Below are 15,448 nucleotides of genomic sequence, written 5' to 3'. Positions count from 1 at the left end.
GCAAAACACAGACACCAAACTTATTACAGTGAACAGAGACGTCAGTGAATGAACGAGAGATCATAATTTTGAGAAAATAAAGAAAGTAAAATTTTCACACGAGGGAAGAGTTGAACCAAGGACCTCTCGTTCAGCAGCTGCTCACGCTAACCACGGGACCCCGGCGCTTCTTAGCTCATACAGTCATTCCTGTTCCCTATCTTGCGCATGGACTACTCAGTTTGTATATTTTGCTTATTTTTTTCATACTTCCACACAACTTTTTCCTGTTTTCTCGATTGATCTGTGTTCAGTTTTTCAAGGCCTATCCACTGTGCCAACTTATAACTAAATCTGAGGGGGGGTGCGATGGGGAGGTTCCCTTGTTAGAACCGCTACTTACCGTTGTCGCCACCTATCGGCAAACGGCGGAAGCAAAGTTGTACACCTTGTACATTTCTTCAGTCTCCTCATAATCTGCAGAGCTAATTGGCATGTAGGCTTGTACTACTGTGGCAGGGGTGGGCTTCGTGACTACGATAGTGTGTTCACTGAGCTGTTCATAGTAGCTTACCCGCATTTGTATTTTCTTATTTATTACTGAACCTGTTCCTGCATTATCCCAATTTGATTTTTTATTTATAATCCTGTATTCATCTGACAAGAAGTCCTGTTCCTTCTGCCACCAAAGATCACCAATTCCCCCCATATCTAAGTTCAACTAATCCATTTCCATTTTTACATTTTCTGACCTACCTGCCTGATTAAGGGATCTAACATACTACACTCCGATTCTGTAGAATGGCAGTTTTGTTTCTCCTGATGACAACATCCTTCTGAGCAGTCTCCAGCTGGCGATCCAAATGCGGGGACTATTTTACATCCACAATACAGGGGTAATGCAGGAGTAGGTTTAATAATGAATAAAAAAAATTGGAGTACGGGTAAGCTACTACAAACAGCATAGTGAACGCATTATTGTGGCCAAGATAGACACGAAGACCACACCTACTACAGTAGTACAAGTTTATATGCCAACTAGCTCTGCAGATGACGAAGAAATTGAAGAAATGTATGATGAGATAAAAGAAATTATTCAGATAGTGAAGGGTGACGAAAATTTAATAGTCATGGGTGACTGGAATTCAAGAGTAGGAAAAGGGAGAGAAGGAAACATAGTACGTGAATATGGATTGGGGCTAAGAAATGAAAGAGGAAGCCGCCTGGTAGAATTTTGCACAGAGCATAACTTAATCATAGCTAACACTTGGTTCAAGAATCATAAAAGAAGGTCGTATACATGGAAGAAGCCTGGAGATACTGACAGATTTCAGATAGATTATATAATGGTAAAACAGAGATTTAGGAACCAGGTTTTAAATTGTAAGACTTTTCCAAGGGCAGATGTGGACTCTGACCACAATCTATTGGTTATGAACTGTAGATTAAAACTGAAGAAACTGCAAAAAGGTAGGAATTTAAGGAGATGGGACCTGGATAAACTGACAGAACCAGAGATTGTACAGAGTTTCAGGAAGAGCATAAGGGAACAAATGGCAGGAATGGGGGAAATAAATACAGTAGAAGAAGAATGGGTAGCTTTGAGGGATGAAGTAGTGAAGGCAGCAGAGGATCAAGTAGGTAGAAAGACGAGGGCTACTAGAAATCCTTGGGTAACAGAAGAGATACTGAATTTAATTGATGAAAGGAGAAAATACAAAAATGCAGCAAGTGAAGGAGGCAAAAAGGAATGCAAACGTCTCAAGAATGAGATCAACAGGAAGTGCAAAATGGCTAAGCAGGGATGGCTAGAGGACAAATTTAAGGATGTAGACGCTTATCTCACTAGGGGTAAGACAGATACTGCCTACAGGAAAATTAAAGAGACCTTTGGAGAAAAGAGAACCACTTCTATGAATATCAAGACCTCAGATGGAAACCCAGTTCTAAGCAAAGAAGGGAAAGCAGAAAGTTGGAAAGAGTATAAAGAGGGTCTATACAAGGGCGATGTTCTTGAGGACAATATTATAGAAATGGAAGAGGATGTAGATGAAGATGAAATGGGAGATATGATACTGCGTGAAGAGTTTGACAGAGCACTGAAAGACCTAAGTCGAAACAAGGCCTCGGGAGTAGACAACATTCCATTAGAACTACTGACGGCCTTGGGAGAGCCAATCCTGAAAAAACTCTACCATCTGGTGAGCAAAATGTATGAGACAGGCGAAATACCCTCAGACTTCAAGAAGAATGTAATAATTCCGATCCCAAAGAAAACAGGTGTTGACAGATTTGAAAATTACCGAACTATCAGTTTAATTAGTCACAGCTGCAAAATATTAACGCGAATTCTTTACAGACGAATGGAAAAACTGGTAGAAGCCGACCTCGGGGACGATCAGTTCGGATTCCGTAGAAATGTTGGAACACATGAGGCAATACTGACCCTACAACTATCTTAGTAGAAAGATTAACGAAAGGCAAACCTACGTTTCTAGCATTTGTAGACTTAGAGAAAGCTTTTGACAATGTTGACTGGAATACTCTCTTTCAAATTCTGAAGGTGGCAGGGGTAAAATACAGGGAGCGAAAGGCTATTTACAATTTGTACAGAAACCAGATGGCAGTTATAAGAGTCAAGGGACATGAAAGGGAAGCAGTGGTTGGGAAAGGAGTGAGACAGGGTTGTAGCCTTTCCCCAATGTTATTCAAGCTGTATATTGAGCAAGCTGTAAAGGAAACAAAAGAAAAATTCAGAGTACGCATTAAAGTCTGTGGATAAGAAATAAAAACTTTGAGGTTCGCCGATGACATTGTAATTCTGTCAGAGACAGCAAAGGACTTGGAAGAGCAGTTGAACGGAATGGATAGTGTCTTGAAAGGAGGATATAAGATGAACATCAACAAAAGCAAAACGAGGATAATGGAATGTAGTCGAACTAAATTGGGTGATGCTGAGGGAATTAGATTAGGAAATGAGACACTTAAAGTAGTAAAGGAGTTTTGCTGTTTAGGGAGTAAAATAACTGATGATGGTCGAAGTAGAGAGGATATAAAATGTAGGCTGGCAATGGCAAGGAAATCGTTTCTGAAGAAGAGAAATTTGTTAACATCGAGTATTGATTTAAGTGTCAGAAATTAAAAAATGAGCAGAGTTTACACGTGGCATACCTAAAGCTATTCGTGCTCCATTTGGTTTGTATAGGATACAAGCCAAATTTAAAGCATATAAAAAGTTATTTGGAAAATATTGCAGATTCATTAATAGGGTTGGAATAGAAAAAACAACAATGTTTAACAACAGTAATTTATTTTCCACAATTAAAGCACTAAATGTATATTAACAATGTATAAAATCTGAATATAGTAATAAATTATATTTTCACAAGTTACAATATATTTTATTCTACCATATATACCTTTTTACACGAGATGAAACTTAACAGTTCAGACGCTGCAATGTCGGAAGAGAGTGACATAGCAGCAATGTGTTTTGTCTGCATGGAAAAAATAGTATTCCCATCTTTTCAAAGAAACCTATTTTACACATGAGAACATTTTGATAACTCCCATAATCACATACTGCTCAGATGACAGTACACTTGATGCTTTGTGACTAGCAACCATTATAGCATCTCTAAGATTTGGAGCAAGCTTAATATTAGCTGTATACACTATTGGAATTAATAATCTGTTGTTCTGACATACAGTAACCACAGGCCTTTAATCTTTACAAGTAGAAGACACTGACAATCTTAGAGAATTTTCAACCCAGGGATTGTGCCTTTCTTCTCAGTCTTTCAAGCCTCCACCATAACGGAAATGCACAGTTTGACCTCTGTTACCTCTATATATCTAAAAAAACGCTTCTGAAGTTTGTCTGGATGCTATTCAATAGCTAACAATTAGCCATCAAAGAATTGCCTATCCTCATATGTACTATATTTAGGATCAGCTAACAGGTGGTGATGTCTCATATGATGCATTGAACTGAGTAACTGCATTAGTTCAGGAGATGAATACGGATGTATTTCCATTCTGCGCAAGCTATTGTACAAAAGCACTCTGAGGCATAATATTTAACTCAACACAGTCACTCAGTACTCTTCCCCAGATCTACTTCATTTTTTTTTTTTTTTTTCAAGAAATTTGCTCACACAATTTCTATCGCATACAGTGACAAAATTTTGCACAGGAATTTGAAATGTTTATGGAAGCAGCAATAATCACGAGGCACTTGTTACCATGGGCTGAAACATGCAGCATAATAGGCAAAATCCTATGCAGTTATTTTGTGAACTGACTCATATTTTTTCTGAAATTTATACTTCCTTCTTAGATGACGAAAAATATGTAGGTACAATTTAAATTTTCTTATATAATACAAGGGCTGGATGGACAGTAATAAGCACTATTATTTTTCTCTGAAACACTTTTATTGACAGAGGTACATACTTTCAATATAATCGCCGCCATTATTTATGACCTTTGGCTCATTTGTCCAGAAGGTGTCATATACCGTCTGTGCATCTATTTCTGTTGACGTCCCAACTGACCGACCTACGGCACAAATAATGTCACCTCTGGTGTCGTACCATATCCTGCGCAGTAATTCTTTCACTTTGGTAAAGCGATCGTAATCACAGGGACTCACGTCAAACGAGTTCGGTGAATGTTCCAGACTCTCCCTTCGCCAGTGGCACAAAATGTCCCGGACAGCAGCAGTGGTGTGGCATCGTGCATTGTCACTGAGAATGACGGGGTACTGTTCAACGAAATGTCATCACTTTCACCAGAGTGCCGGACAAAGGTGGTGTTCCAGGAAAGTGCAGTAGTAGGAAACGACTGCCGTCACCCTCGATGGTACAACGTGACACAGTCTTACCCTATCAATGTTGGACACAACAATGAACATCAAGTTCACAGCACTCAGTGTAGCACACACTTTCTGTGGACAAGGAGAACCGGGAGCTTCCATTCACCGGATTGGCATTTCAAGTTCAGTTCGTACAAGCGCACCCAGGTTTCGTCGATACTGACAGTGTGTTAAAGGAAGTTATCATCTTCCCTTTAGTACCAGCCAACAAATGCCTTTACACCAAGAGGAAAGGCGCGTCGATCTTAGAGCATGAGATATGATGACCTTAAGCCATCGACAACACACAACCGTCACGGTAGCACCTGATTCCAGAATAGCTGCAGTAGTTAGGATCTACGAACTATCCCCTCTTGACGAGGTCCCCAAAACTTAACTCGTAACGAGATCCCTTCAAAGCAAATTGTCATAACGATCGTCTATAAAGGCTTCGTACAACGAGAAGAAATGTTACAGTTTATGGAATAATAACAGATACGACCAAACAGTCTTGTCTCTTCTGCTTTATTTAACATAACTTCGTTCACAGTTTCATTTCGCATTCACCACTCATTCACCGAAACCCTTTGATGAACAGTTTTGGTTGCTTGACACCAACAGTCAATAATAATGATACAGCTTTTCTCCTTTTCATAAACTGAAGCCCGCTCTCCACGATATAATTAAAAAAAAAAAAAAAACGGTCTCAATACCGCGTCCCTCGTGAGATGCGAATAGACTTATCCCAGAATTGACCACCCTGAAGATGTACTCAGTTTAATGACCACACTTCGCTATCCGCTATTTCGCGTAACTGAATGTCCATTTGTTAGTCTGATTATACACTGTAGCTATTAAAAATTCGACCCTATATTTTTCGCAACGCACAATTAGCACTTCTTTACTTTTTTTTTTTCTAAGAGTAAACAAAAAACACATGGTATCATCGGCTTAGTCGATATAAAGCAAAACACCTCAATATGCCCAATTTTACCTCTTCTTATAGGATCGGCTACCTTACTCATTAATTTACTACATATTATTTCCAATAACACTAAACAGGTATCACCGTTATATTTTAATTGTATTCAAAAGCACGTTACTACTATTATGACCGACCAAATCATAACAAATCGCGCGGCGTGCGTTTTTAACGATAACTTTACGCTATTCAAGTTCCGTTACAGCTATCTTGACTCGTAATGTTACACCGGCCAACAAATGCCGTGTGACGGAACAGTGGGTCCATTGTTGCACCTCAGAGATTCCGTGACGTACGCAACGTGCTGTAATTTTGTGGTACCCAAGAATGCCGTGCAGAATGTGGAGCACAGTTCTGTGGCACACTCCGACTTCTGTTGCCGACTCACTTGCGGTCCAGTGGGGATCGACGTCCACGAAGCAAGCGACACTTCGAACTGTATTCTCCTCCACGTGAGGTCGTTCTGTATGGGGGTGAACCTTCACAGCATCTCTGCCTAACATCAATGCTTTAACCCGTCGTGCAACTGTGCCGTACGGCAATGCCACATCACCACATGCTTCACACGGTCTCTGGAAACTTTCTTGTGTGGTCCGACCTCTTGTCACTCCAATTTTGAGCCAAAAATGTTACTCTACCTTTGTAAACATAAGGTTAGGGTGGTTACACTATTGCTATGACTTTCAGTGGTCTACACACTCAAGTAGATTGACAGAGTACTGTCCACGCTCACTGTACATCGTCATCTAACAGACCTAAACCGTGTTGACACAGATAGCAGCTGACCGGTTTGACGTTACAGCAGTGATACCCCTCTGTATCCAGCCCCCGTACTCCAAAATCTCCTGCGGCTGACGACGGATCCTATGTACACGCATCCCGTGTGGCCTATACCGTGTGACAAGACTAATCAGAGTCCCGTGTAGCTGGAAGTATATGCACTCGACAGACTGGAATTTACGTACGTACAGATGAAACCGTACATCTCCCACAGATAGCCTCTGTGAATCTGCACTGTTTTATACTGGTAATGGAAATCAAACAGTGGGTCCGCCCAGGTCGCTTCCTGGACACTGTGCCGAGCGCACGCTCCGCTCAGAGGCTATAGCTGCCCATTGTGCATCGCAGGTAGACGAGGATTACTGACCGCAGAGCCGTCACCACACATTCCACCACAACGTGCCTGCCACCTGCTGCCTGCCGGCTCCCGTGGCACGCCAGCCGTAGCCGTTTCGCCGTCGGCAATCTCGCTTCCGCAAACTACACTTGGGTGAGTCTTAACAATCGTCGTGACAACGTTCAACCGCTCCGGCACTACGGTACAGTGCGCTTTCGATCGTGAATACGAGAAGCCCTCTTCCTTCGATATACGGGAACGGATGTATGAGGAACTGAAAATACGATAGGACGAAATAGAGGGGCTGCCGTCAGACTTTATGCCGCTCGGCCTCTTCTCGAAACTGAAAACGGAGGTGAGATGCAAGGCGCTCGTAAACGTGAGCGGGCGGAATCTGAAAGTTCGAGCACAGGGACGGTCGAGTTAGTGAACTGAAAATCACAAACGCCAAACACGGCGTGACAAATACGAAGGTGTAGAACCTACCCGTCGAGGTGCCGAACGAGGAAGTAGCACGCCGCCTCAAGTTGTACGGAGAAGTTCTCTCTGTAATGAGAGATTTCTAGGGTGCCGGCCACAGGTACGAGGTGGACTCGGGTGTTAGGTCCGTCAGGATCGTTCTAAGGAAACACGTGCCTTCCTCTACTGTCATAGGGGGACACAGAGGAGTCATTCAGTATAGCGGGCAACCACCGACGCGCTCCATTTATAGCTCGACGGAACACGTGCGGAGCAGCTGCCCGAGAAAAGAGTGGGCCAACTGCCGCACGAAAACGCAGACAACGGAACTGAGCAGGCAGCAAGCTGTGCCGGAATTCTGACGGGTCAGAGCCTGCTGGTGCACAAAGATCCTGCCGTAGGGGAAGCAGCAGTGGCAGCTGAGGCTGCCCAGCCTGCAACACTGGCCCCAGTAGCGGCTGCCGCAGGCAACGCAGGGGAGAAGCGGCACAACTCTGACAACGAAAACTCGATGGAGGCCGAACCGGTGGCCACCCTCTCTCCCACCGGCTGGCGGGTGAAGGTCACGTGTGCCGCCGTGCCCGCCCAGGTGTCGGCTGTGCCCGTCATTCACAGCACCCGACCAGCCCGTCCTAGCGCCGAGCCCACGCCCACCGTGTACACTGAGGCGCGTGAGATCGCAATCGAGAAACGAGCAACCGAACTCACACGCATCCTATAAGGAACCGCCGACAAACCGAAAGAGGCGGGTGGCCACCGGCAATCGTCATCCAAAGCGACGCAACAGACGGTGCAGCCAAAGCGATGACTCAAACAACCAGTGATAGAGACCTCCGACGGGGAAGCGCCCGACACATCTCCCGCGAACACGGGAAAACAAAACACCGAACCAGAGGACCTCGTCCTCCAGCAGGACTGCCCACACCAACAACAACCCCGCCTCCACATAGTGCTTAAATGCAGGAACGCTCTGCCTATAACGTCATCACGTGCAATGTAAATAGGACGAATTCAGTTTTCGAGATAGAAGCCCTCATAGAGTTCCTGCAGCACCGAGCTGCCAACGTGGCAATGCTACCAGAAGTTGTCACCACTGACATAGAACAAGTACTGAGATTTGACATCTTAATGAACATAGACGCAGGAACGAGAACTGGAAAAGCTATAATGGTGAGAAATGGGATCGATACAGAGGAAATCGAGACCCTGACTGACGGCTGCGGAATAGCTATTAAAATAGCAGGGATCTATTTCGCAAATGTCTACGCACCGTCAGGCACAAAAAATAAGCAGGCCAGAAGCCAGTTCTTCAATGAAGAACTCTCTGGACTCCTTCCACACAACAGCGACATTGTGCTGGGAGGGGACTTCAACTGCATAGCTGCTCCGGAAGATCAAATCCCAGTATCAAATCTGTGCACGGAGCTGCAGGAATTCTTAAGAAAACTAAAACTAGATGACTCCTGGCATCTACTGTACCCCAAAACAACCAAATTCAGGTATTTCCACAACCGCGGAACACGCAAGCTCGACAGAATTTATGCCAACAGGGAGTTGGCTGCCTCTGTATCGCACGGGGATGTCTGCCCTGCGATCTTCTCCGACCGATGTGCCTACAAATGCAAGCTGCAGTTGTCAACCGGAAAAACCACAAAAGGAAGAGCAGCGTGGAAGCTCAACACACAACATCTCAGTGACATCAAATTACAACAGGAGATAGCACACACCACACAACAAAGCTTACTGACTTGGCAACAATATACATCCACCACACAATGGTGGGTCGAACACGGAAAACCACAAATACGAAAGGCACCGACTAGGCAAGGTGCGGAGGAGGCATTCCAGAGGAAGAGCACGGCAGATTTTTATGCACAGTGTCTGAAGGACGTGCTCAGCGGTCCTCCAGATGACTACATGCTTCTCACACAAGTCAGAGCAATAAATTTGTGCCTACTCAATAACAAGCGACAACAGATGAAAGGCACCGTCGTTTGCAGCCAGACACATGGCACGATTGAAGATGAACCTGCCACGTTGCACCATCTGCACAGAGAGTGGGAAAGAGCAAATAGCAGAGCTATCAGGGAGCTTAGCAACACAGCAGGCCGTAAGCTGACAACCAAATGGGACACGATGTGTCACATAGAGGAACATTTCACTGCCCTCTTCAAGAGACTGCAAAGATATTAGAAGAAACGCGGAGACAGCCGAATAATGCAGATCGCGCTCTGCCGAACGAGGCCGGGTCAGAAAAAGTGAGAGCCATCCTCAAAAACCTGCGCCAACGGTAAAGCTCCAGGAGCAGACGGAATACTCTCAGAATTCTATGTCGCCTGCTGGGACACAATAGGTGAAATAATTACAGAAATTATTAATGAAATTCTGAATGGAAAAGAGATACCACCCTCCTTCCTGGAAGGGACTATAACTCTGCATCCAAAAATGAAAGCTCTGAAAGTACTAACAGACTTCCGCCCGATAACCCTCTTAAGTGCGGATTACAAAATAGCAGCAAAATGCGTTGCCAAAAACATGAAGCTCGCCCTGAAGAAAGCGATCAGCCCGTGGCAGACTCGTGCAGTGTTAAGCAGGAACATCTCCGATGCTGTCTGCACGTACAGTGACATTATAGTGCATGCCACAGCCAACAGACTGATTATTTCAGTCGACTTCCAGAACGCCTTCAACAGGTTTGGTCACCGGTACCTGCTAAAAACTTTAACAATACTCTGTTTTGGCCCCAAATTCACGGAAGTCGTCAAAAACATATTGACCAATGCTACATCTAGAGTGGCGGTAAATGGCCGGTTATCCGCGCTAATAAAATTGGAAAAATCTGTGAGGCAAGGGTGGCCCCTGTCGACAGCTTTATTAACAGTGGCCCTCGACGCACTGCTCAGAAAACTCGCCGCCACCATCGAAGGCTACAAATTGCAGGACATAAAAGTAGCACGCACAGAATATGCCGACGACGTGAGCATATCTGTGGAAGAATAGGAAGACATTGACAAAGTCTTCCCAATAACAGAATCTTTCGGCAAGGCGTCCGAAGCGAAAACAGACCCCAAGAAATCAGTGTCGCTTCCGAAAGGGAATGCGAGAGTGAGAGGCCAAACTGCGGTACCAGGTGACGGAAAAACATAGGGCACTAGGTGTCCAGTCGCAGCACTGTCCACTAAAAATGGCCGCAGAAAATTGGCGGAACATCTTAAACATCGTCAGATGGGTCGTGAAAATCTGTTCTGACAGACACCTAACATTACAACATAAAACACAGTTGCATGTTTACGTTCTGCTACTACAATGTACGAAAAAGTGTGTGACCATGTATATATCCCAGTACGTACTGCAAAATTAAAGATGTGTATTGTGTATACCAACTGCACAACAGAAGCAGACATCATACAATGTTAAACTGCAAACGACTAAAAAACCTGATGTAAATCACTAAAAAAGCACCTAAAGATGAGCCTCCAGGGCTCGAAATGCATAGTGCAGTAAATAAACGCAACTTGTGACTGAAGGTGGTTTGTTCTTCATTTTACAAAAAGAAACACAGTTGATCAATGTGACGATCCTGGTGAAGGCATGGTACATGGCACAAATCATAAATGTACCAACAGAAATAGGGAAATCCATAACAAGCACTGTGTATTGCCTGCTGTGGAGGCGGGAAGTTTTTAAAGTGTAAATAGCTACCAGTACATTCACTAGAGGGGAAGTGGGGCCGGGATTGACAAGACGTTAGAACAAAATGCACCGCACTGCTGCTCCATAGAGGAATAACAATGGAGGAGAGAAATGTAGCCTGTACCACGTTGTCTCTATTAAAGCCATACAAAGCAGACTGAGGAAGCACCGGTTGACGCCAGCCGGATACCCTTCAAGATGCGCTACCTGAAACAGATAATAATAGATAGGTAATATAAATTCTGATGAAGACTCCCTTAGTTTAGAAGTCGAAACCATAGTCAATTTGACTATAAATTCCATTGCAACCAGTGGGCTGTCTTTACTATAAAAAAAAAAAAAAAAAAATCACAGTTGCTGCACACAGCTATGTTTAAAGTTGTAAGATAGAAGCTACGCCTTGCCCACCATAGCAGTTACAGAGATGAGGACAGCAAGAAAAATCTATGGCGCACTATGGGGAAAACAAAGCAGAAGCGAGATAGGAATGAACCTTCCAGGCCACGATTGGCCACAAGTCTGGAAGAATGTCTCAGAAAGGGCCATACCTCCAGAGGCAAGAGACAAGTGGTACAAAATCGTACATAAGACCACACCAACCGACGAGCGACTAGCACGCTTTGGCATGCCTGAGTCTCCAAATTGGGAAGCATGCAACCAGATATACACACTAGAATACTCCTTCACGTGCAGGTCAAGTCAGGACATATGGGAGACTTGCAGGAAATGGTGGCACACACGAACAGGTCGGATCACCAAACTATAGAGACTACAGTTCTCACCGTCCCTGCTGCAAAAAGCTTCCCACGAGCCAAGTGTGTTGCAACCGTGTGGACAGTAGCAATGGCAGCAGGTGCCGTAACCGCAAAAAAGCAAACAGACACGGTGCAGTTCCTCGCGGATGTCCGGGCGGAGCACACGAGAGCCGAGCAGAAAAACAGCGACCGCCAGATGTTCCAGAGCTACCTGCAGGTCACGCTCAATGCCGCCTTCGAGGATGCCCTCCGTTCTTACGTGGCGCATCCGCCACCCCGGCCGCCACCGTACCGGCCCCTCCCCTCCCTCGCGCCGTCGTCGACGCTGCAGCACACACCCTCCCACATTCCCACAAGTGCGTGTTAAAGTGTGTATTTGTGTAAAACGTGTGCAGTGCATCTACAGTGTTCTCCTACGTCAAATACAGCGTCATAACAAATAATACTGCAACCCCACTAGGAAAAAGTGTTAATAATAGAGATCTTCTGTTTGTGCTCCACTTATAGCGCAAACCGAGATAGCGTGACAGTAAATCTGAGAAACATCACTCGCCACAATGAAGGTGGTTATGTAAGTAACATAACAAACGAACATCTCACTGCAACCCAGATCAATTATCAAAGTAGATTATTCAGAACTGTGTTTGTGACCCTATATAAATACTAAGATTTGCAAAGACTTGTGCTGCGCTAGTATTAGTCTTAAACGTAGGAAAGGGGAATTTTGTTAAAAATTCAGTAAAGGCACGTGTAATGTCTCTTGCAGTGGTCTCTCCGCGATATTTTCAGAAATTTTTTTATAAATTATATAACTCAGTACATATCTCGAAATATATCTTCTTATCTTACCGATTCCTAAACTTTAATATACGATGATTATCAATGCAAAGTAGTTTCAAGCCCTATTATTCCTTGGAGCGTGCATTTACTCCACGGAATAGCTTCTCTGCTATCTATGTCTTCTCTTATGCAAAGAAGGATTGATATCTTGCGCATTAGCCAGGAAAGAACGAAGATGTATATGTATGTATTGTAGAGCTAGTCGCCATCTTGATGAGATTCTGTATGAGAAGGAATTTAATACATGAACTAATGTAAGTGTGTTCGCGTATTATTTAACTGACAGTGTCTGCTTACTACGCTGTGACACACGGGATCAGTGGGGAACGTCTGATTTACACTGGACGTCCCTGCCGTTTTGTACACTCAAGATATCCAGTTTATTACTTTCAATAAATAGGCTAACACCGTCTTACCAGCAGATCTCCGGTCTTCCCCGTGTGATCACCGAAAGTTATTAATTATTATAAATGTTTTCAGGAGATCGACTGACAATTTTCGTCGCACCGAGACTTCGAAATTGCTTCACTGCCTTATGGAATTTAAGTTAAGCTCAATTTAATCAGGATAGAACAGTACTGAACTGTGTGAATGTGATAAGCCTGCTTTGTGAATGAAAATTCCCTTAATATACGCATGTTTTTTACTATCCTGATCAGTGAAGCTAAATCAGGCTAGTGTGAGAGAGGTTTTTAAATTTTAGATCCCACAAAAAATATTGAACGCGGTTGGGCGATTAAATCTGGGGCCGCCGGTAGTGTGTGGTAATAGTCGGCAGCTGGTAGGCCGGGCAAGGTAAACGTGGCACGGAGCTGCAGCAGCATATTGCACGTGCAATTTGTTCGGAGTGGAGCAACAGCGAGGCAGGGAACTGCAGCTCTGCTTTAAGTTATTGCAAAGTACGATCGAGGCAGTAGGCCCGAGCCGGTAGTTGCGACGTGTAAGTGACTGGCATATGGGAATTCACCCCTGCCGTAGTTTCTGTCTCTCTCTGACAGTACGTCAGAAGTGAGGGGAAAAGCAGTATAAATAGTCAGGCACTTTTAGCTCGTAGGGGTGCCAGGTCAGTCGAGAGTCGTGTCGGACCTGTGCCGGTCTACGCTTATACGGTACAGTCTGGCAGCGATGTTGTGAATATTCTGTGTAAACCTTTACTCTGTTTCTATGTACTCGTTCGGGCCGTATTCCGCCTCCAGGGACGCGACATCGAGGCAGGACGGAACAGCAGCCGGGTACTCAGAGACTGCACGGTCTGCCTAAAGGCGGGCAGTGACTGCAGTCTGCAGCGGGTCCAGGACGGACTTCGTCCGCTTCCCACCCGGCGTACTGCCGGTGAGGCGTACACTGCGGGAGGCGCGGCAGCACCGTGTCGGCGCCCGAGACAACGGCGGGTGTCGCCGTCCGGCGAACGCCACTGGCGGCGAGCTGCGGCACGGCGTCCGGGAGGGCGCGGATGCGAGTCCGGTCCCGTCCCGGGAGCAGCAGTGGCCCGAGGGCCACGGGTGACCGGTACGACCACCTCCGTCCGACGGTCGGACAAAGCGGGCCAAACGGCACGGAGAGTGGCGGAAACTGGGGCCGTAACAGTCTCCGGAATCGTGGGCAGTAGAGCGGTGCCAGTCGCTACGCCTCGGCGGTTGGCGACTAGGCTAGAGCAGCCGACTTCCACCGTCGGGCAGCCTCGTCGACCGCAGCAGCAGTGTCGGCAGTCCCGGAGTGCCGAGACGGCCGGACTCGCAGAATGGCGCTCGGGTGGCGCGCCGACATTACGCTTCTGTAAACTGGCCGAATAAAGAAATAGTTCCAAATACTGCTGTATCGCTCTGCACTGCCCATGACGCTATTGAACTTGCTCAGCCTCCCGATGAGAAACAGTGCAGTGGGCCCCAGCTTTGGCTGTGCCAATTGGAGTCCCGGGTTTGACCGTCGACGGGCTGCAACACTTCTTTTTTTTTTTATCGTATGTCACATGTGCTCCCCCCCTCCCCCCCTCTCTCTCTCTCCCACCCCCCTCCCTCTCCCCCTCTCTCAACCACAATTTCACAACTAGCTTTTGCTAAATCAAATATGATACCCTACTGTTTTTGCTTTGTTTTGATGTATATCATAATCAGTAAGATGGAACTATAAATGACTTTCAAAAGACACCACCTTGTGCCAACAGATCAATCTCTCTCTAATGTCAGCAATTTTGAAATGACAGCATTAACAAACTCATAAAATATCATAACAGAAACAAAAACTGAAAAAAGAAAACTTTATGTCCCTTCCCCATAGACACCAAAAGGACTAGAACTAAAATAAAATAACCGTACCACTATAAATCAATTTGCAAGTGAACAAAATAGATATTTGACAAACAAAATGTGTGTATCAAAAACAATCACAGCAAAATGAAAAGAAAAAAGACTCAACAACTATACAGAAAATGTACGCAAGAGACTTGAAGTTATCTCCATCTGTAAAAATGTATTGTTAATTTGTAAATAAAAGTCTATTATGTTACCAAAAAACGAATAGCTGAGTGGTCAGCACAATGGGCTGTCATGCCAAGGGGCCCGGGTTCGATTCCCGGCTGGGTCGGAGATTTTCTCCGCTTAGGGATTGGGTGTTTGTGTGCTGTCCTCAAAGAGGTGGCATCCAGCCACCTCTTACAATTAACCGTGGCACACCGTACTGTAACCGTGCCAACCCTGCGACAACGCTGGACGAAGGCACCAGAGAAACGAGAATGAAATAAAACAGTGTATTTCCATTGTGGTGGAGGC

The 15,448-nt window shown here is 45.1% G+C and overlaps 1 protein-coding gene across 1 annotated transcript in view; it reads left to right on the top strand.

Moving 5' to 3' along the window:
• LOC124719645 overlaps positions 1 to 8,113 on the top strand; it is a 57,801-nt gene extending 49,688 nt beyond the window's left edge. Inside the window, exon 3 of the mRNA XM_047244859.1 lies at positions 7,646 to 8,113. Coding sequence (XP_047100815.1) covers positions 7,646 to 8,113 — 468 coding nt within the window. The remainder of the gene's footprint in view (positions 1 to 7,645) is intronic.
• Positions 8,114 to 15,448: the final 7,335 nt, after the last annotated feature.

The sequence above is a fragment of the Schistocerca piceifrons genome, chromosome 11, assembly GCF_021461385.2.
Source record: "Schistocerca piceifrons isolate TAMUIC-IGC-003096 chromosome 11, iqSchPice1.1, whole genome shotgun sequence".
NCBI classification, from domain to species: domain Eukaryota; kingdom Metazoa; phylum Arthropoda; class Insecta; order Orthoptera; family Acrididae; genus Schistocerca; species Schistocerca piceifrons.
Note: the sequence above shows the minus strand (reverse complement) of the source record. Positions and strands in the feature narration are given on the sequence as shown.